At 39.2% G+C, this 22,951-nt stretch overlaps 1 protein-coding gene across 1 annotated transcript; it reads left to right on the top strand.

The window, feature by feature from the left end:
* Positions 1-2,061: 2,061 nt before the first annotated feature.
* On the top strand, positions 2,062-22,848 carry CHODL (chondrolectin). Its single transcript, XM_006097006.3, has 6 exons — positions 2,062-2,178; positions 10,686-10,995; positions 11,299-11,456; positions 15,199-15,285; positions 17,288-17,390; positions 22,335-22,848. The coding sequence occupies exons 1-6, from the start codon at positions 2,100-2,102 to the stop codon at positions 22,417-22,419; spliced, it is 822 nt and encodes a 273-aa protein (XP_006097068.1). The 5' UTR covers positions 2,062-2,099; the 3' UTR covers positions 22,420-22,848.
* Positions 22,849-22,951: the final 103 nt, after the last annotated feature.

Genomic DNA, 22,951 nt, shown 5'->3' with positions numbered 1-22,951 from the left:
CCTTTCGCTGTAGCATTCACATACACAGTCATTATTACGTGTCTTTCTCCACATTGACTGCGAGCCCCTGGAGCAGCTCTCGGACCTCCACACCAGTGACACTCTTGGAAAGGGTTCACAGGGCTGAACAATCCTCCATTGCCTCGAGCATTTGTCAGTTACCCATTTTCCATTCAAAAATCCCAGCAGTGCTTCTTTCTTTTGGACATCTAGCTAGCGGTGAAATTCAAAAATCCATACCCTCTACAAGATTTATCTATTGCCCTCAACCTGATATTAAATTTGTATTTTTATGGTTATACAAGGAAAAATTTAAGTGGTAGACACCATTGTAATTATTTTGGAATTCTACTCTCTTGAGCAGGGTGTGTTTAATAATATTTAAGTCCTTTCCAAGTACTAAACCAGCGGTTCTCAACCTGTGGGTCGCGACCCCTTTGGGGGTCGAACGACCCTTTCACGACCCTTTCACAGGGGTCGCCTAAGACCATCAGAAAACACATATATAATTACATATTGTTTTTGTGATTAACCACTATGCTTTAATTATGTTCAATTTGTAAATATGAAATTGGGAGTCAACCACAACACGAGGAGCTGTATTAAAGGGTTGAGAACCACTGTTAACTAAACTTTCTTATTCTACAAGACTTGTCCTTGCTGTAGCAGAATTAACCTTTTTCAAGAAAACAGCCCAACAGATGTTGACAGTGACCTTGTGGCTTATGAAACAATAAAGACAGGGAGGTGTTACAGGAAAGTTTACAACCCATTAAAAACAAAGGACTTTAATAAAGGTTGGGGCACTTAAAGCAACATAATGGCAACATACCAAGTCTGCTGCAGTTCTTTATGAGAGCATCCTCAAGGTTCTTACCACAGGCCATAGGGGAAACTCATGAGCGTGCTTTCCAATACTCCAGGAAGCCCTACCATCCTTGGATGGACTGTTTAATAAAGACTCCTTAAGGTTATAGGAAAAAGCCCCTGCAGGTTTTAGACGAGTCTTGCTTCTAATGCAAACCATAGGCTCACTGAGAGATGATTGCAAACAAATACAGACATGTATATCCACGAAATTCCCAAGTATTCAGAATATTTATTTTGCCTTGATGTTTTCTCTGGAGCTGCAAAGACTGCGATGGAAACCGATTGGGAAAACCGTGCTTCCAATGTTCTTTCAACTTAACTCCTGTGGCAATTTAGTCAACCAGCCTGCTTGGAAGTCATCTAGCTGCAGAACCTAGGTTGGGGGGAAACCTGCCACATTATATAATTCCCTAAGCAGGTTTTGGCTCCTCTCCGCCAATCCATCTTACATAGTGGCTCGTGCCCTGCATCCAGCAATACATATGATCAAGCAATTTAGCACAGAAAGAGGAAAGGCCCCACAACTTGGCATCCCCGTGGACATTAATCTTTGAGAAAACCAAATGGGTCCAACTTTTTGCCAGAGTTTAATAGCGAAGCTGTCACATTTTTACACAAATGACTCTGGAGTCCGTTAGCGAATGGCAAGAAGAGACGGGGGAGAGCAGGGTGGAGGAGGTGGGGCTGCTGAGTGGACTGTTTTCAAAGTGTTTTTAGGGGAGGGGCCGGGATGCTCCGCACCGCACTGTAGGAGAGACGAAGTAGTTAAAAACCGTTACTAGCGACGAGCCTGAAGCTCAGGGTGTGGGTATATAAGAAGCGCCTCCAGCGCAGCGCGGCTGCTGCCCTGAGACCCGCGACCTGGGCGCACGGACTCAGCCCTTCACTCGCCCCGAGGCCTGGGAGCCGATCGCAGCGGGCCGGTGGGCTCTCACCAGGGCTCCTGCTGCCTAACCTGGGACCCACACCCAACCCCCCAACTTCTGTCCCCTCTCCTTCAAGGCGCACCCCGGAGGCGTGCGCTCCAGCCCAGCACACCCGCGCGCGACATCAGCGCGCCCGGCGCCAGGTCCGCCCCAAGGCGATGCGTGCAGGGGACCGGGCGGCTGGGCTCGGACAGCGGGAGTAGCGCCCGCGGGGGCAGGTAGGGAGGCTCAGGGGTTAGAGACCGGGCTGAGGCCGCCTTCGCTCAGTGCAACACCTGCTGCCGCCGCCGCCGCCGGGCCGCGATGAGCCGCGTGGTCTCGCTGCTGCTGGGCGCCGCTCTGCTCTGCGGCCACGGAGCCTTCTGTCGCCGGGTGGTCAGCGGTGAGTCTGGGGCCACCCGCTCGCCAACCGGACGAGCAGGGATGTGGGACCCGGGGGCTCGCGGGCGAGGGCGGTGCGGGGCAGCCTGTCCGTCCCAGAGTGGACGGTCTCCCGGGGGGTGGAAAGCTGTGCAGGGTTGGGAGCCGGGAGGAGGCGTGGGAAGCTGGGTTGTGCCGTGCGCTCTCCTCCGCCCCTCAAAATACACGCAAAAAGTTTAAAAATGTCGCAAGTGCTGGGTTCCATGGCTGCGAAAGGAGCCGGGCTTCATGGCGAGCAGCGCGGCTTTCTCCGGGAGTCATTTATTTCCACTTTCTTTGAAAGAGAGTTGGTCGCAGGGCAGGGCTGGGCCCCTGCGGCAGGGGTGGGGTCCCGCGGAGCCCGGGGGACGGAGAGCCGCTGCGGGGATGCCTCCCCCTGTGGGCCTGGCTCCGCTGCAGTCCCCACCCCGCGTCCTCTGGGAGGATCTGCGACAGATCTGCGCGCCGTGAGTCCCTAGGGGACCCCTGGGCACGCAGCCTTTGTTCTCAGGAGGCTGACAAAGAAGGGGGGTGGGGGTGGGGGGGGGAAGAAGAGGGTGGTCATGGTGCGTTGCTGCCCTGCCTTTGCGCACCTCGTCCCAAGTTGGGGACCTGATAGAACATGAAGTCGGCTCGAGTTGGGCTGAGGTATATGCATGGCGACGACTGGCTGCAGGTTCATGCTCCCAGTAGGTGCCCAATTTTGTCGGCGGAGTCCGTGCAAGGGAAATGCATCAGCATTGGCCAGCCTCCCAGCGTTCGCTCCGATTTTTCTTTCCCTTGGACTTCCACGCGCCTATTGTTGAGCCATTTACATTTGATTCACTCTTTCTTACTTTTGGGGAAGGTCTCTTAAAAAAACAGGAAGATTCTCAGAAGCGTGACCAGGGCCATCCTGAAAATGGAGCTCAGACACTCCTTTTACTGAAATCTCCTGTGATGCTAATGAAAGGGTTGCAACGAATGTTTGTTGACTGTATGTGGGCATGTGTTTTAAGTGCCGGGAGGTTTTTTTTCATGTGAAAAGCACAGATTCCTTTTCACAGTCTGTGCATCTTAGAACAGGTGCCATGGAGGTAGAGAGAGATGACAGATGACGGCAACTTCATCAGCAGCGAAGCCAGACCTTTAGAAATTGGCATCTTAAGCTTAATTGTTACTGATCTTCCCCTCAGCGATATGTGATGTCCTACATCTTCAGGATACAATTCTTGAATGTCTGGTTGTCTTTCACTCTCGACTACCTTTTTGGCACCTGGAGACACTGGAATTAAATACATTGTGAAGTGTCATTTGGAAATACTATAGCTGCTTGCTTTTTTTTTTTTGAAGAGAATCTGGCTCAACATTTTTAAAAGGAAAACGCTACAGTATCAAAAAGGATGTGATAGAAGCCATTCCATTGGCTCATTCCCCCCTAATTTAACTTTGAGGAAAAAGTTTACTATTTGGACTCACCTGAATTACACATATCTAACTGCCTTCCTATTTATCAGAATTATGCTTGCAAATGAATGAACAGCGAAGACCAGGCATTGAGCATAAGGTGTTTTGTAAACACATAGAAACACTTCTTTGAATTAAATAGTATCTTTTTGGTGTATTCTTGTTTGCATGTCTTAAACTTTGCGAGGGAGGGAAAAAGATATATGATTAAAATTAGAACTTGAAAATTGTTAGTGAAAATTTATTCTGCAATGTTATTGCATAAATTATTGTAAACCTCTTGCTGTGTTTTTTCTGTTATTTATAGGCATCTTGCAGGTGACATCTGGAAAATTTCTAATTAACTGAACATGATCTATTTGATTTAGTATAAATGATGATGTTTGCTTGGTATTAAAACAATTAAGTTTTTCTTATGAGTAATTGAATTGTCTTTGGCCGTACAAGTTCACATTGACATTTAAGCATTATAAATTGATTTGCGATTTTATGCTTTGAAGACAATCTTTTAAAAATATATATTTCAGACAAAATGGCACGAGGACAGAACAGTTTAAATCTGGACATTTTGGAGTAGTAGTTCTAATGTCTGCCTGGTCAGTGTTGAGTTTTGAGTGGTGCATCAACTTTTTAATGCCACTAGGGACCATCTACCAAAATCCGCAAGTGTCTGTTGACTGCAGCAAGTTCCTTGGGACCATCAGTAGGAATATACTTACAATATGTTAAATACATTTTCTATTTATTAAATATCAATACAGCTATTTATAATGTCCATGTAGTATACCACCATAATCACCCCAGACAAATGACAGAAACTCATAAAATAATCCTGCATAGAAATTCTCATTTTAGCACTTTAAAATATTCCATTATAAGATACTTTCCAGTACTTTAAAATACATCATCCTTTTAAAAGTTGAGAGCATTATTTTTAAAGGAAGTGAAAATATTTTTTAAAGCATTTCAAACAGCTTCATCATCATAATCTTCCCTATAAGAGTTCATAGATAGCATCTAGCAGTAGTAGAAAAGTATTTTTACAGGTCAGACGCCATGCTTATTTTGATGCATGGAAAAGCAATACAAATATCCAATCATGAGGATAACAATCAGATAGTACGTAGTGAATGTATGGCTCTAAGTTGGGAACTACTTTTAGGGTCTTAGACCTGTACCGGTTTGTTGCTGAACACAGATGTGTAGAGAGTACCTCCGGAGGCTGCAGCCATTTAATTTTGTCAAGTGACTGGTAGGTAATGGAATCCTTAGGACAAAGGTAAGAGGAGTTGACTTATGGGGATAGAGATACACATGAAAAAGAAGAGTTCAAAATTCCGGTTTCAAAGATGGGAAGATGTATTTGAAGAGCATGTGGGTATTTTTAAACATATGAAGTGTTTTGAAGTAACATTTCTTTTTTTTCTTTTACTCTCTCCCTCTTTTTTTTTTTTTATTAGTGCACACAGCAGTGATCCCCAACCTGTTTGGGCTGCAAACTGGCATTGAGTATGTTTCATGGAGCCTCCAAATTTCTGCAGGACATTTTAATATGTATTAGTTGGAACTTATTAAAATTGGCAAATATTTTATTTAGAAGATTGGATGGTTTAGAGACCTCTCTTTTTGTCACACAGAAGCCACAGAATACTGCAAAATCATGCTGATGATCAGTAGCCAACAGATTAACATAATAGCAAAGGAGATACAAAGAACTGTTATCCCAGCCTCTGGTAGTATTCCATGACATCATCAAAAGCATAAAGTGATGACGGTGCAGTTTTCAAAGATGCAATTACTTTAAGCATCTCTTGGGCAAGAAAGGAACAAATTAATCTTATTGCTAGTCATTTAATAAACTGCACATTCATCATAGCCATTAATCCCTAACTGCTGTTTTTCAGCATTTTATGGCTTTGTTTTTAGAACACTTTTTCCTGGAGATGGCAATATCTATTCCATTAACACAAGAAAAGAGGCACTGTTGTTTAATAAAGGGGTACAAGCGGAAATCCAGCTGATGTCCTCACTAACCATTTTTACTTTTTGTAACGGTGCTCTGTGCTAGGTGGCTGGATGCATACACTGCCAGGAGAGACTGTTTCTTTCACACATTAGGGATGATATAACATGGCCTAACAACTTGATTCTAGTTATCCTCCTTGTAATTGGGGGCGGGGGCGGTCAGCTTGGGTCTTGTTTGTTTTATTTGGGGGAAAAGGAGGCTCAATAAAACAATCATTAAAGACATATATGGTCTGAAAATACTAGATCGATGTTCCAGTATTAATCGTGTGGCTAAATGTTCAGTAAGAGAAAATCCACAGTCTGCGTAGAAGCAAACTCTCAAGGCACAACCCCTTGCATATATCCAGTAATCAATAATGGATCAATACTAATAATTATAACGTGGAAAACACAAATAATGAATATATTCATCAATCCCTTTATCTATGAAATCTTTCACCTTAAGAAAAAAGATCTATTTGAGACACCTCTGGGGTAAATGCATGAACTGTGGAGCCTGGCTCCCTGGTTCACAGCCCTGAGTTCACCACTTGGGAGCTGTGTGAATTTGGGAAAATTACTTGACTTTCAAGGAGCTGTGAGACGGACCCCGCGTGGCCAGCCCTGTGCTTGGAGCTGAGGCCACCTACGAGAAAACACATTATTATTATTTTTTTCTAGCTGAACAGCCTATATCACCAGGAGAGATATTTTCCTAATTTACCCAAAGGCATGGATTGTGCTAACTTTGAGGTCCTGCATATTAAGCTCTTGATAAATGTCAGGCTACTATTATGATTCTCATTTCTTTAAAACTCATAACCACTCTCACTTTTTTTAAAATATATTTTTTTATTGATTTCAGAGAGGAAGAGAGAGGGAGAGAGAGATAGAAACATCAATGATGAGAGAGTATCATTGATTAGCTGCCCCCTGCTGGGGATCGAGCACGCAACCCAGGCATGTGCCCTTGTCTGGAATCGAACCCAGGACCCTTCACTATGCTGGCCGACGCTCTATCCACTGAGCCAAACCAGCCAGGGCCACTCTTACTTTTTAGGAAAGAAAACATTAATGTCCTCAATGTCCCCACAGTTCAAGTAGAACTCTGGGATTCCAAGCCAGTTCTGATTGGTTGAATGCTTGCAATCTTGAGTCACACAAATGGTTTACCATTTGTTATTTAGATCTTGATTTTAAATATTAGAATTTTTTTAATTAAAAAAGGAATCTCATTTTCTTGTCAGGAAGCGTGTGGTATTTCCTAGCTGGAGAGGTAGGGCTTGCAGCTGCACCACCATTCAACAAATGACCCAAGACTGCTGTTTTGTTTTGTTTACCAATGTAGGAAATGGATTCCAGCACATCTTAATAGTGCACTATGCAGCTCATTGCATCATACAATCTCTGCTGCAAAAATGAAGTTTATTATTACAAAACATTTTTATAAGGAAAATTCTTAAGAAGTTGGTGTAATATTGAACCCTGAAAGCAGAACATGGAATCCATAGCTTTCCCTTTCTTTCTAGTTTGAAAGTGTCAGCATTGCCATCAGAGGTCACGTGACACTGTATAATGTAGTATCAGCATACTTAGTGTGATTTTGAGGGGAGTAAGAAAGAATGATGAAAAACAAATTCTTTCGTGCAATTCTGATAAAATGTTTGAAATCCAGTCAGTCTCTGATTTGGGTTTATCATGTAAATCCTCTTTTGTACAACTTTTTCTGGGCCACCTAAGGTAGGCCATAACTGAACAATAGGAATTCATAAAATGTCTTGTACATTTTACTGAATAATGGGATATAAATTCGATATTGAGTTAATATCGATAATATATGATTATAGTATGAGGTCTAAGGAAAATGTTATTACTTTCCTAGCACACTGACGACTCACCTGTCAGAAAGTTAATACATATAAGCAAATAGCACCAAGATCCCTTTCTATTCAGGAAGAAAAAAGTAAAGTGCAATGCATTTATGAGTTTGGCCCCACTTTTACATTATTGCCAAAAGCATTGAAAACTCTGCCAATGTTTAGCTCTACAGGAATTTTAATGACTATTCATGGAAGTAGTAGCATAGTCTTGGCTCTGATATTGATAGGAATGTTTATTTTAATAGGCAATCCTGATTTTAATAGGCAATCCTGAGAATGATCTCTAAATAAAAGTTCCTGGGTACATATGTAGGTGTGTGTGTGTGAGAAACCAATAGGTGTAGGCTCCTAGGTAGAAGGTCTTTTCTCCCTCTTGTAAATAAGCCAACAGGCAAAGGATATTTCTCACTACAGATGCTAAGTAACATTTAGTAAATTATTGTTAGATAGTATCAAGTTAGCCTTCATGTAGCAAAAGCTGTTACACTGTTATCTGAATATTTACCTGAATATGTTATGGGTAGTAGACTAGTCGATAGAAGGTTAGATGAAGTAGATGGAATAGATGGAAGATTAGAACTCCTGTATTTCAAAGCGGTGGGTGGAAGATTTTATCTGAATATAACATTTAGAAGTACGAGAAAAGGAAATTCTCTCTGTGATCTCACAGAATGAGAAGGGAGGGAACCATAATGGTTCTCTAGGAATATTAGCCTTTACAGAAGTGGGAAAAGTTGCTTCCTGCAGATCCGTATTAATGGGACTTTTCTGGGAATCAGGGCAACATCTGTTTCCCAGCTGTTGGAGTTCCACTGCGATTACAGGGCAATGTGGTCAGCTGAAATGACAGTGAGCAGTTCAATAGCTACTTCTTTTGCTGCAACATGGACTAAGTTTGCCTGAGAAGGTGGAAATCAGTAGTGAAGTACAATTGGATGTAAAGAAATTTACAGCGTCAGCTTTAACTGACTATGATATATGTATAGCATTAAAAAACTGCAATGTTTCCATAATTTCCTGGAAACTGCCATGCTAGATCTCAACTGCTAGTGACTTTTCAGTGCAAAATCTGTGGACATAGTTGATATTCAATCAATACACTTTGGAGTCAATGTCTATCTGTAGTTGGTAATTGGCCACTGTCCCGATTCTCAGAGAGATCCCCTGCAATGCAGCCACACAGTCTCCACCCCCTGGCCCAGGACTCCTGGACCACTCCATCAGCCACAGCCGCAGCCACAGCGAGCATCAGATTGGCTATCATCCAGGACCCGGGCAGTATTAGTTGTTAATTATTTTAAATATAACCCCTGCCTATGGATTTTCTCTTATTATTATTATTTCTCTACAGACTGACATTTATACTTGGCTAATAGCTAAGAGTGGCATTAGGAATTTTCTCATGACACCAAAAGCTGTCATGCATTTAATTAGAAGCACTATCTTCATTTTATAAATAAGTTTAGTCTTATCATTTTTGTACCCTCATCATAAATAATAAATATGTGCTGCATATATTTTTAATATAGGGAAGATAATGAGCAGAGACTCTTGGCATACAAATCATACATATGAATCCTCTGAATGTGTATATATTTGTTAAACAAATAACTTTTACTTATTAAAACTTCTGGCTAATCAATTTTTTTTTAATTTGGCGTTTTGACATCTTGCAAAAACAATCTTGTTGGACAAGGTTAATATTTTAAAAGTACTGGAATCAAATCCAAAGACTGAGATTTCTCAGAATGAAAAACTAAACAAATTGAAACCTCAAGGGAATGCAGTTGAGAGATATTTTGAAACTTAGAAGTATGTAAAGGATGCAGAAGATGAAAATGGAAACAGAGCTTGATTTAAAAATATAGACATGAAAATCACTAGGCTTCATGGCATTGTTAAAATATTACCAGAAACACTTTTTAATAATGAAGTCATCTCAAAACCTAATAATAGACTAGGAGAAATTTTTTTTTAAAATAACAATTGTGCTAGAATCAATCATTGGGACTTCCATAATCATTTTTAAAATAACAATTGTGCTAGAATCAATCATTGGGACTTCCATAATCATCTCTCAAGGAATGTTTCTGATGGATTTGTCCATTTGAAGTCTCTTTAATTCCAGTTTCCCGAGGGCATTCATACCTGCCTGCTATTTTTCATTAACAATTAGTTGGGGCAGTCTGCTAATTTGTTCATATGATTCAATGTGTTGCTCCTGGGCCCAGATCAGGGTTAATGAGACAGAGGACAACTGGCTGCCATTTTATTAGTTGGCTGCTCTCTGCTTGTGTCAAGTTATTGGATGCGTGTCACTCAAACACTGTTGTGAGGTGAATGGCCTTGTGCTGATTTCCGCTCCCTCCTGCCTCTGCGTGTCATCAGAGGTGATCAGTTGCTTACTCGGGGAGAAGGGATGTGCTACCAGCACTGGCTAGGTGTGATACACTGTAATTAAGAGTGTAAATCTGGGATGCTTTATTTTGTTCCCAGTGTTTAAGTACAATAACACCTCCAGCCACCATATCTGGCTCAGCTACAAAATTAAATACACAGTGAAAAAAGCCTTCAATCTCAAGAGAAATAATGTTCATGCAGATGAACCATAAGAAAGCAGTAAAACTTTGTGCTTAATTTCTTAGCATAAAGTCATTTCACTTAATTTTACATAAAATAGTATGATAGTCTATTTGCCAAGGCTAAACCTAAGCTGAAATCAGACAAAGACTAAGCAGGTCATGGGCAGCAGGTTGGAGAGAAGGAACAGGGACGGAGAGGGGTTCCTGGCAGTTTGTGAAGTTGACAACCAGAGGTGAGAGGTGAACTAAAGAAGATAATGAGAAATAAAACAGCTTGACCATTGGAGACAGTTTGTATCATCTTGCTTACATGTTTGGGGGTAAAACGCGGGAGGGTGTAAATAAAATATTCCATTGCTGGTAGAGTTAGCTAAGTCCCATACACTATGGCTTCATTATGACCCGATATGATCATGCCTATTCAGTTATGACATCAGGAAAATTCATTCTGCTTAATATGTAGGTGTATGTGAAACTCAATTTTGAGAGTGTTTTTTAAATCAAACTTTTTGTTTTGTTGCCTATGTGTTTAAGTCATTGATGTTCGTTCGTTTGTTTGCTTGCTTGCTTTTCAGGCCAAAAGGTGTGTTTTGCCGACTACCAGCACCCCTGCTACAAACTGGCCTATTTCCAGGAACTGTCCAGCCGAGTGAGCTTCCAGGAGGCGCGCCTGGCTTGTGAGAGTGAGGGGGGAGCCCTGCTCAGCCTGGAGAACGCAGCAGAACAGAAGTTGATAGAAAGCATGTTGCAAAACCTGACAAAACCAGGCACAGGGATTTCTGATGGCGATTTCTGGATAGGCCTCTGGAGGAGTGGCGAGGGACAAGCGTCTGGTGCCTGCCCAGACCTCTACCGCTGGTCCGATGGCAGCGGCTCCCAGTACCGGTGAGTCGGCTCCTGAGGGAGATTTCTCTTCCCTGTAGGATGTCAGAATAGAACAGGTGACACCACTTAGAAGTGTTCCTGTTGCTCTATACAGAGCAGGACAAGAGTAGGTTTTCAGTATGTTGAACACAGTTCTGGTGTTACTATTTATTAATCATTGTGTTGTTTTATTAGTCATTGTATTATTATTAATCATTGCATTATTGTTATTTATTAATTACTGCATTGTTATTTATTAATTACTGCATTATTTTTCTGCACAAACAATTGTAATCCTACTTTTGCTGCACCCTTTATTTCCAGAAACTGGTATGCGGATGAACCTTCCTGTGGAAGTGAAAAGTGCGTTGTGATGTATCATCAACCTACGGCCAATCCTGGCCTTGGAGGCCCCTACCTTTACCAGTGGAATGACGACAGGTGCAACATGAAGCACAATTACATCTGCAAGTATGAACCAGGTAGGATGTAGTGTAAACTGACATTAACAGATGTTGTGCCTATCTGCTTGTATTGTCTTATCTGTAAGCTTTGCTACCTTTGGCTCTTTTTGTTTTTCTGCTGTGAAACATCACTGTACTCTGCAGCTTGCCCTGTCATGCAGTGTAATGCAGCACACTGTGGGCCACAGGACAAGCTGCCACAGAGTTAGGACCAGAGTACCTAGAGACTATAGAAACTAGCGTCACTAGAAATAGAAACTGCAGTCACTAGAAATAGAACTAGGGAGTACCTAGGAATATCTGGGAAGGTGTCTTTAAGAGGAAATAATCATTTCCAATATTAAAGTCAAATTGTGTTTGAAAAGTAAACATCTATTTTAAAATATCTCTATATATAAAAGCCTAAGTGACGAAATTACCGAACAACCGAACGCCCGGTCACTATGACATGCACTGACCATCAGGGGGCAGATACTCAATGTAAGAGCTGCCTCCTGGTGGTTAGTGCACTCCTATAGCCAACCTTCGTGGCCAGCCAACCTCCCACAACCCCTCCCTCTGGCCAGCTAACCTCCCACGGGCCCTCCCCCCGGCTGGCCAACCTCCCGCAGCCTTGATGGGCCCTGATCACCAGCCAGGCCAAGGCACCCCATCCGTGCACGAATTCATGCACCGGGCCTCTAGTTTTAAATATTTAGTATGGTGTGTGTGAAGGAGGTATGTCACCAAAGCACCTATAGATTTACACATCTGAGCAACAGTTCTTTGGGTGATCATCTGGGAAATTTAAGGGATCAAAGGAACATTACCTTATGATTTCATGGCATGATTCTTGACACATGCTTTTCAGTGAATATCAAATTGGTCATAGCTCATTGAACCAACAATCATGAAAAAAAGTAGGGACGTGTGCCATGTTCTTGCTGTGATCCTCATTCTTTGAAATATGCCTCCTTAATCAGCTTTTGCTTCAAGTCTCTAATTCGTTGCCCTATGCAGCTAATGAGAAGATTACATTGACCTAAGCTACCACAGTGTAGTTTCCTATGGAAATAGTAATTTGAATTACTTTGAATAAGACAGCTCAACTGAATTGATATTTGACCAAAAGAGAGATTAATCAAAACTGTATAAACTCGTTTTAAAAAATAATTTAAGGAAGTCAAATTAGATTCTTAGGCTTTGGGATTTCTTTTGCTGCTATTTGTCTCCTCAGTGTTTGGAAATACATTTTAACTCTTCTGTCCACTTGACCTCATGTACTCATGGAAGGCAATCATAATCAAGTGCTGCTATTTCCATTATTCTCTTGAAATTACATGATTCCTTTTTCTCATAAGACCATGAAGCACAAGGGATTAGTTGAATTAGATTTACTCCTCTGTCATGTTTATCCTGCTCTTGAGTGTATTAGCCAACTTTCTTTCCCTGGTGAGTTTATTCTTTAGCAGCCCGTAGGTTGCTAAATTCATCATTACCCTTTTAGAAGCCTTTACAAAGCTAAATCTGTTACACTTTTATGGTTTTTATCTGTTACACTTTTATGGTTTTTATCTTCTTCTTTTTTTCTTAAAAATATAAAGTTGAAATTCTCTGGTAGTTTCTATTTGCAACTGTATGTACTCAAAACTCTTAAACAGATTATATTATAGAATCTTCTTAATACAATATTGTCTTCTTCTCTGAGCTTTTATTTTTTTATTTTGTATATTTTTATTGATTTTTTACAGAGAGGAAGGGAGAGGGATAGAGAGTTAGAAACATCAATGAGAGAGAAACATCGATCAGCTGCCCCCTGCACACCTCCCACTGGGGATGTGCCCGCAATCAATGTGCATGCCCTTGACCGGAATCGAACCTGGGACCCCTCAGTCCACAGGCCAACGCTCTATCCACTGAGCCAAACCGGTCAGGGCTTCTCTGAGCTTTTAGATGAAAACTTTGACCTAAGTGTATTTGTTTATTTTATTTTATTTGTTTATTTTGGCCTTCATAGTTACATTATTCAGAACACTATAATCTCAGAATCTTCTTGACTTGTTTTGTATTAGATAATCTAGGTTTATATTACTCATGAAGAGCATTATAGACATAAAATTATTTTTTTCTTTATCTCCTATATTCTACCTAAATCTTCAAATATTTATACTTTGTGAACTTATGGTTAGCTTTCTAGTGGTGAGGGACTTGGAGGATTAAGCAGTGGGCCTACTTAAAATTTACAAATTATAACACAAATCATTTTGAACTATAATTATTTCTCTAACTATACCAGAACTACTGTTTAATTTGGACTTAGTCTTCTCTTTCTGCTCCAACATACCATCTAAGCATGACTAATCATATTTAAAGTGAATAATTTACTTCTGAGTTTGCCTATTCTCTTCGCCATCATTTTTGTTATTGTCCAAAGAGCTGCATATCTATTCTATAGGTCTACCAATGTTACCCAATGCATTTTTATGGAGATATGTCTGAATCTAATTTTTGCATTTACTAAATTGCACTATATACTCTTGTTCTTAGACATTAAAAATAACATGTATGGAATTATGTTTCTAAAATGTCATTTAATCAGCAACTGCATTAAATTAAAATTTATTGAAATTATTTAATAGATAATTTTCTGTGTTAAAATGAGTTCTGTGTTAAGCAATTACATAATATCTGTATTATTTGTTCAGCAAATACCAGTTGAGATAGGCATAGAGTGCCTAACTGAATTCTGCAGAAGAATGAGTGTAGGATAGGACTGTATCTGAAACCTAGTGGAGCCTATTCAAGGGTCAGGGTGAAATATGTACATAAGGATAGTAAATATTATTACAGGATGGTATATGATTAAACTCCCAATGAATAGAGACTATGTGGTCAATCAGAGTAGTAATCATTACATTGAAATGATTTACTATTCTGAAATGAATATAAGATGCTGCATATGAGCTTTTCTTTCCGTCACTTGACAAAAATAAATACGAAATTATATTTTTGGAACAAATGAAAATAAATTTACAGGGAATTTTCTTAATAATTTAATATAGTCACTGAACTATTAGTTTAACAAATAAGACCTAGAAAAAATTACATGATAGAGCAGTACCAGGTCCTGGTAAGATTTTCAGTATCTTTTAAGGGCATGGAATTGAGGAGATCTCATCTCATAGAACCAGGGAAAGAAATAACTCACAAGCCTTAGTTTATTAGCATATTTTAAAAAGAGGTAGACACTATTAGAAATAATATCTAAGAATGGCATTATTTGTATAGGATAGGAATGTGCTTAGAACATTATTTGAGTCATCAATTCCAAATGCAATCCATATGGAATCTCCTGCTGACTATTATTGTGAGGAGGAACCTAAATATTACACTGATATTAGTACCAAAATCATCTTTGCTTGCTGTTGAATTGCAGTTAGTGGATCACAGTCTCATGGTCACTGCTTCTTGGTTATCTTTGCCTGGCTTCGTGCCTGCTTTGATATTACTGTCTGTAGACATGCTGTTGATTGCTAATGTGGTTATGGTTGCAAGGATTCACCAAGTGGATGCTTGATTTAAAGATAATTAAATGTTGACTTTCTAGTTAGATAATTTCAAGTAAATTTGGAATTCAAAATATAATTCTTAGCTGTAAGTTGTTCAGAAGTCAAAACTGATGTTTATATGGTTTTATAATAAACTTTTATTTTCATCTATTTGTATTTCTCGTGTTGATCACTACATATGATCATATGATGTCTGTACTTATTATCTAAAGAGATCAAGCCAACAACTCCTGGAGAGAAGACTTACTTTACAAATCAACCAGAAGACACCCATCAAAATGTGGTTGTTACTGAAGCAGGTAATTCGTTCTTGTGTCTTTAAATCCTCTATGGAGAACAGAAACTGTTTGTTTAAACTCTGCTTCTAGTTGGCCCCAACTTTTCTTGTTGCTTGGTGAAATGGTGCACTAAATATGGGCCTATGGACATTTACTTTTGAACTAGGTTAGAACAACTGGTGCTAAGCTAGTTTTTGCATACAAGAACCTATTTTGTTTTCTTCTGATTGGTTATGTAGCCAGCACCAAACTAAGTAACCCCCATTACAATCTGAACCTACAAGGAACTTCCCCAAAAACGTATAGGAATTATGATGTAAATTTGCACATGCAGTGGCCTGCCAACAGTGTTGTGCTGGTGAATGTTTAAGGATTGGCCAGGGTGAGGTGGGTATAAAATAAAAAGAGATCAACCAAAGAACTTGTGTGCATGCATGCATAATCCATGGACACAGACAGTAGGGTGATGAAAGCCTGGGGCTGGGCTAGAAGAGGTCAATGGGGGAAAAAGGGGGGCATATGTAATATTTTCAACAATAAATATTAAAAGAAAAACAAAACAAAACAACTGATTTGTAGACTTTGGGATTTTCTGATGTAAATACTCCCTGGCTGTTTTCAAGCTACCAAAGTGACATCACCCAACAGCAAGGTGGGAAGAATGCAAGCAATGATCTCGCAACCCAGCTGCCTCCAACATACCACTGTCTGCACAAGAAACAATGAAATCCCAGTGCAGATGGCATGTTAGTTAGAAATCGTTTTAGCCTGGCCCTATGCCAATTGGACAGGAACGGTGACTTATCCTAGCTGCTTTTTGAGGATTGAGCCAAAGACCCAAAGTCTCAAAATCTTTCCACAGGCCATCCAAAATCCATGAAAGAGTGGGGAATACTGTCTCTTTTTCTTTACTAACACAGATGAGGGATCATGATGGTATTTGGAAAAGGGAAAACATATTTTGTGAACTTTTAAAATTCTTGAAGTCACCTGTTACCTGTTGGAGGCTCAGGAATTGATGAAAATATATTATCTTCAAAATGCCCCTTCCTTGGACCTCAACTAATATACTGTCTCATGTTAACAAAGGAAGTGATATGTAGTTAAATGGATAGTTTGCTTTGGTTGGTCCACTTTGGCCAGAATTATTTAGATTAATAATGATGTCTGCTTTTGATTGGCTAGAAAATAAATGCATTGTTTTCAATTTGTTTTTCCTGTATGAATATGATGTGAAAGCTTAGTGCGCTTCATTTTTCAGATGCCTGATTTTAAACCATTCAGAACATCTAAGCCTAATTAAAGATAATCAGTAAATAATTACATTAGGGATATTTTCCCCCTATGACATTGATGAAATGTTCAATAAACTCATGCTATCTGGGACTTCAATTTTTTATTCTACTGAGAATACCCAACACGATCAAGTGTGATGGAACAGGATTAAAAATGATTCATTTTTAGAATTTAATTAAGAGCAAGTCTTCATGCCTCTGAAGGTTTGTGTTGCTGGGTTATGACTATATCATCAGTTAATATTTACATATTTTGGTGTAATGCCAAGGAGTCTTGCATATCATCATGGCACTGAGCTTATTGGTTAAGATAATTATGTATCCAATAAATGAACAGTTATTTTAATAATGATTGTTATTCTTTAATAATCAGTGCTTGGATCTCTAAATAAGAACTAAGAAGGATTAGTGAAGTGAGATAGCTAAGATCATGAATACATTATGAAAACTAGCCCTATCTGAATAGCAGATTTAATAATACTTTTGGAAATATGGACACTGAATAGGAGCATGACAACCAATGCAGTATGATTTTGTTTTTGAGTTTTAACAAACATGAATATATTATATCATTCGGCTATTTCGTACTTAGGGAAGAACCTTGTTGAGAATCTATTTATTGATAATAGTTTTATTTTACCTTAAATTCTGGGAAAACTTTTTATATAACTTTGGTGTTAGAATTCTGCTTCAGCTGTCTTTTTACACTGGCTGTTTTACATTTGTAGGCATAATTCCCAATCTCATTTATGTTGTCATACCAACAATACCACTGCTCTTATTGATACTGGTTGCTTTTGGAACCTGCTGTTTCCAGATGCTGCATAAAAGGTAAATAATTCATATATGTAAAGGTACCTCGAAAAGTTTTAAATTAGCCTAAAATTATATTTTTGATTTGCCTTAAGAAAGTTCTGATTTTTGTATCTGTCAGTACCAATGCAGTATATACAATCTAGTAAGATATACCTTTTCATAGGATTCATGTATCATCTCATTCCATCCTCACAAGCCATATGAAGTAGGTACCCTTCAGTTTCTGTTTTTCAGTTGAGAAGATGGTGGTTTAGGTGGGTTACATGCTTTGCCTTGGGGCTCATAGCTAGTGTATGTGCTGGATCTGAATGCTTGCAAGCTTGCAACATATACAACTATACTGTCCCTTGTTTATTAAATATAAGCATTAATGCTAAACCTTTCAATCTTGACCTCAAGTTGAATGAAAGACTTGATTTTTGGGTAGGTGTACTTTGTAGTATTTTTTCAAAATTTCAAGTCATAGCCTATTTTATTTCAAAAGGATCTTTTAAGTATAGGAAATAAAGCACACTGGTAAAAATAGGTCACTTTTTGGTTGGCAGCTTGAAATAAAATGACACATTTTAATAGCCAGATTCTTAGGAGCATTCTTTTTAAGAATATATATATTTTTTATTTCAGAGAGGAAAGGAGATAGAAACATCAATAATGAGAGAGAATCATTGATCGGCTGCCTCCTGCATTTCCCACACTGGGGATCGAGCCCACAGCCTGGGCATGTGGCCTGACCGGGAATCGAACTGTGACCACCTGGTTCATAGGTTGATGCTCAACCACTAAGCCATGCTAGCCGGGCTTAGTAGCATTCTTTTATATCTGTTTATCCATACCCTTGAGTTAGAGATAAAAGTTTTTCCATGTATATCAATTTGTCAATTCAATTAAAATAATACAGGAAATATAAATATGTATGGAAGGAAAAAGGAAAAGATGTTGGATTTAAATAAGAATATGTTTGTTAGAATAGACTAGACCAGCGATTTTCAACTAGTGTGTTGCAAGAATTTTTAAAATATGCATTACCACACTATTTAGTCAGGGGCACTGACTTCTTTTCCCTTAGATTGTAAAAAAAAAAATGACAATGGTCAACACAATAGCTGTCTGGTGTGAATGAATAAAAATTTGAAATATTTTTTTGTCAGATTGGCAAAAAATAATTTTTGGTGTGCTACTGGCTGTTAGTAATTAGTTTGTATGTGCCATGAAATGAAAAAGGTTGAAAATTGCTGGACTAGACATCTATATCAGAGTGTTTCTAATAGAAATTGATCAGAATTCGCCCATCATTTTTTTCTTTTGATGTTAATTTTTCTTCTTTTCCTGAAATAAACCCTAAAGAATCCACTAAGTAAAAAAGTCCCAGAGAAACGTTAAATAGATGTAAACTCTAACATTCACATAAATTTAAAAAAGGATCCAACCTATGATTTACTGGCATTTTAAGTAAGACATTTTGAATAATAATAATAAATAACCAGGCCAGTATGGCTCAGTAGTTGAGCATCAATCTATGAACCAGGAGGTCACGGTTCAATTTCTGGTCTTAAATGGTTTTTCAATATCTTGTACAGAATAAAGACAGTAGTCATATCTAGCTTCTTCCCTTAATTCCTAAGACTGTGGAAAGATGATTTATCATTATGGAAAGCAGTGATGTAGAGGGAGGATTGGATATAAATCCCCCATAACCCAGCCAAACTGTAAGGAAGAGCTGTAAATAACAAGTCAGCTTGAAAAAAAAAATAACTTGAAAAATATTGTGCAGATCTTCTCACTTCTAAGATAAATATTTCTAAAGTTCCAATAACTGAGTTTTCTCTAAAGTTTTTTGCCTTCTTCCAAATAGTGCGTGTTACTTAGAGATTCTATTCATTCAAAAGTCTTCCAGGTTTTCCCATCTTGAAGATCTGTGGAGTTTTCATTGTTTGAAATTCTCAGAGTGAAAAAAATAAACCAAAATAGAGTACCTCTAGGTGCCGGAATTAGCTGTAGTGGTCAATTCATTCGTTCTTAGATGCTCCCCTTTTCCTTTCTTCCAGGAAAGCAAGGAGAAACTTCATCAAGGACTCAACTCCATTATCATCTGAGTGCCTTGCAGAAAATTTAAATTCCAACCTGGTACACATGATGGTTTCTATCATTCCATGTCATGTTCAAAATAATAACTCTTGTTTCCTTAACTAGTAGTAACTCTTAAATACAATACGAATGCTATACAAAAACTACAGTAATAGCCCTAACTGGTTTGGCTCAGTGGATAGAGCATCAGCCTGCGGACTGAAAGGTCCTAGATTCGATTCTGGTCAAGGGCATGTACGTTGATTGTGGGCACAACCCCAGTAGGAGGTGTGCAGGAGGCAGCTGATCAATGTTTCTCTCTCATTGATGTTTTTAACTCTATCCCTCTCCTTTCCTCTCTGTAAAAAATCAATAAAATATATTAAAAAACTACAGTAATAATCACATCACCTTTTTCACCATTAAAAAATATTTCATGTTTTTCATCAACTTTGCTTGATTTATTTTCCTTTCTAGATGACTTCATAGATAAAGATGTGTTGATCTTACTTATTTAGATGCAAATCTCCAAAACATATATATGGAACATACTATTTTATTACTAACAAATTCACAGTTAAGTTGAAGTCATTTAAGTAATATTATAAAAATATATTGCTCAGGCTTGTTTAGGAAGAATTCCTTTTTTTTTCCCCCTTAAGGAGTTCTGCAAGGTCAGGTAGAGAGAGTGAAAGGATGGGTAGAAGGCAGACCTGTGGTGATTGGAGAGGGTGCTGTTGGGAGGGTCTGTGGGAGGAAGGAAGTAGAGAACACGGTACACAGAAACAGGAAGTGGTTAGTTGTGCAGGTGAGGGCTCATTCTCAGGAAACTAGATCAAAAGGAATCTAGAGCTTGATCAGTAGTCTGGAATAGGATGGTGGGTATGCTTAGGAACAGGCTCTTTGCAGGAGCCTAAGACATTTTATGGAGAGTTGAAGATAGCACAGCCTGAGGCACAGGCTGGAAATGTGGGCTGGAACTCTACATCTGATGAGAGTGAAGATCAATCTCAGATCTAGGGAAACTCAGATACCCATAAATTATCAGCACCTGAATCTACATTGTTTTCAGAGACTGAAACAATAATTAAACTTCCAGGGATTAGGTGTCTTAATTGTAGGACCAAAAAACTGATGGGAAGAGGAGAATAGAAAGGTTCTTATACTTAGGAGAAAAGCACTATTTTGATGATTTGGTATTCAATGCAGCATATGCTAATGGAGGAATATTCAAAAAGCAACATTTCAAAAATCATATTCCAAGGAAAATGAAGATTTAATGGTGATTACAATGAAAATGTTGGCATTGTGTCAGACATACTTGTGTGTGTGTGTGTGTGTGTGTGTGTGTGTGTGTCTGAATTCTAAACTATGATGAATCCAACAGAGAACCATCTATTTTATTTTATTTTTTTTCATAATTTCATATGAACTGTTTGCAATCTTCACATGCTGGAATAATCTAGGATTTTTTGTAAGAATGAAAAAGTAGGCTGGTGAGAGAAGAAGGACACTTTTAATTATTTTTTCTTTTTGGTTTTCTGATTGAGTGATATTTTCAACTCTGTCTTCTAATTCACTGATTCAATTCTCAGCTTCCCCTAATCTGCTGTGTATTCCTACCAATGTGTTCTTTATTTGTGTTATATCATTCTTTAACTCAGACTGTTCTTTTTTCATAGTTACTATATCTTTTTTCACACTGTTGAGCATTTTTATCATCATTACTCTGAACTCTGTTTCAGATAAATTTCTTATCTCTGCTTCATTTATCTCTTCTGGAGAATTCTCTAGTTCTTTCATTTGGGGATTGTTTCTTTGTCTTCCCATTTTGGCTCTCTGTTTGGGTTTGTGATCCTCTACACCTCTCAATCGTGAGTGCAGGAAGGTGTTAAAGGCTGTTTCTGACTAATTAGATCAGGCAAAGACTCAAAGCCTCCAGAGACCGCTTCTGCCTACAAACTAATAGTATTCCAACTTGAATTGCCCCGCCCCCCCCAAGGCAGTTGTCTTTAGGTATGGCAGAGTTTTTTCAACAGGATGGGGCAGTTGCTTATGCCTGGAGGCTAATTGTTACTTTTAATCTCTTAGTGGCCTCAGGGCAAGGTGTTTTCCAATAGGGTGTGTCAACTGTGTTCCCCCACAAGCAAGGCAAATGTTTATGTGGGAAAGATGTTCTCCGCTGTGTGAGGGAATAACTCAGCCCAGGAAACTTGGGGTGTCTGCCTTCTGGGCTCTATCCCCCAAATCTCCAGTCTTGGCTTCTGCTCTCACAGCTCCAGTCCACTTCACCCTCCTTCTGCCAGAGCACAAGGTGGGTGGCTCCACAGGGAATTTTGTATGTTGGCCCTTTAAGAGGGTGCCTGAATTTTCAGCTGTTACTCTCTGGCAGACAGGGTCCCACTGCTTTTCACAGCCAGATGTTATGTGGGTACCCTCCTCAGTTTTGGTGCTCTCTGCTGTAGGGCCCAGCCTGGGGATTAGATCCCAGAGTTCTCAGTGGCACTACTCCCCTCCATCCCCTCCCCACCCCATAGCTGAGAAAACTCTCTGGGACTTCAGTTGTTGTCTGTGGGCACCCGGCCAGCCTTTACACGCCTCTGCCCCTCCTACCAGTCTCTATGCATTCTCCACTTTTGGTCCCCAGGTGTCTGGGTTCTCTCCTGCGAGTTTTCTGTTGATTATCCAGGAAGTTTTTCTATATTTTAGTTGTAATACCAGTTTGTTCCTGGGACCATGTCTGTGCAGCATCCACTTACTCTGCCACCATTTTCAATCTCTAGAAGGACACTTTTACAATAAGGCTCTGAGATGCATACCTCCACTTGGACCAAGACATGCCGAGTTTTATAAGGAATCTCCTACATTGAACTTATTTCTTCTTATGTTTTTCAGTAAAGGAAGGACAAAAACTAGCCCAAACCAATCCACACTGTGGATTTCAAAAAGCACGAGAAAAGAAAGTGGCATGGAAGTGTAAAAACTCATTGACTGGCTCCAGAAAAGAAAACAGAGGTTTGTATAAGGAATGGTATCAGAACCTTAGCTTGGAATGGCTTGAAATCTCAGAGGATCTGCAAGATGAACTGTAAGCTCCCTCTTGAGGCAAATATTAAAATGAGTTTTCTATGTTTATTTCATTTACAAAATACGCTGTGCTAATAATGGAGTGAGACATGCTTATTTTGCGAAATGATGCACCCAAACTTCAAGTAAGTGGAATGGGCCATGCGGATAAACTTGCTGTCAACACATCGGCAGTATGTGTGTCAGAAGCAGTTATTTTTGTTCCTTTTACCTTTCATAAGTTGTAATCTAGTTACTGTAATGTAAATTGTATTGAAATTTACGGTGTGCAAATATATTTTACCTTTACGTAAGTGTTTGATAAAAATGGACTGTTCTAATATTTATTTTTATGGTGTTTCATTTTTCAATACATGCTGTTTTAATTAAAGAAATTTATCACTGTGGTCAACTGAATTCACAAACATAAATATATTACCATAGGA

This window comes from Myotis lucifugus, unplaced genomic scaffold (assembly GCF_000147115.1).
Source record: "Myotis lucifugus unplaced genomic scaffold, Myoluc2.0 scaffold_193, whole genome shotgun sequence".
NCBI lineage: Eukaryota > Metazoa > Chordata > Mammalia > Chiroptera > Vespertilionidae > Myotis > Myotis lucifugus.
Note: the sequence above shows the minus strand (reverse complement) of the source record. Positions and strands in the feature narration are given on the sequence as shown.

Coding starts and splice junctions, on each gene's coding strand:
- CHODL (XM_006097006.3), top strand. CDS start 2,100: ATGAGCCGCGTGGTCTCGCTGCTGCTGGGCGCCGCTCTGCTCTGCGGC. Junction 10,996..11,298: donor GGCAGCGGCTCCCAGTACCG/GTGAGTCGGCTC, acceptor CTTTATTTCCAG/AAACTGGTATGCGGATGAAC. Junction 17,391..22,334: donor TTCCAGATGCTGCATAAAAG/GTAAATAATTCA, acceptor TATGTTTTTCAG/TAAAGGAAGGACAAAAACTA.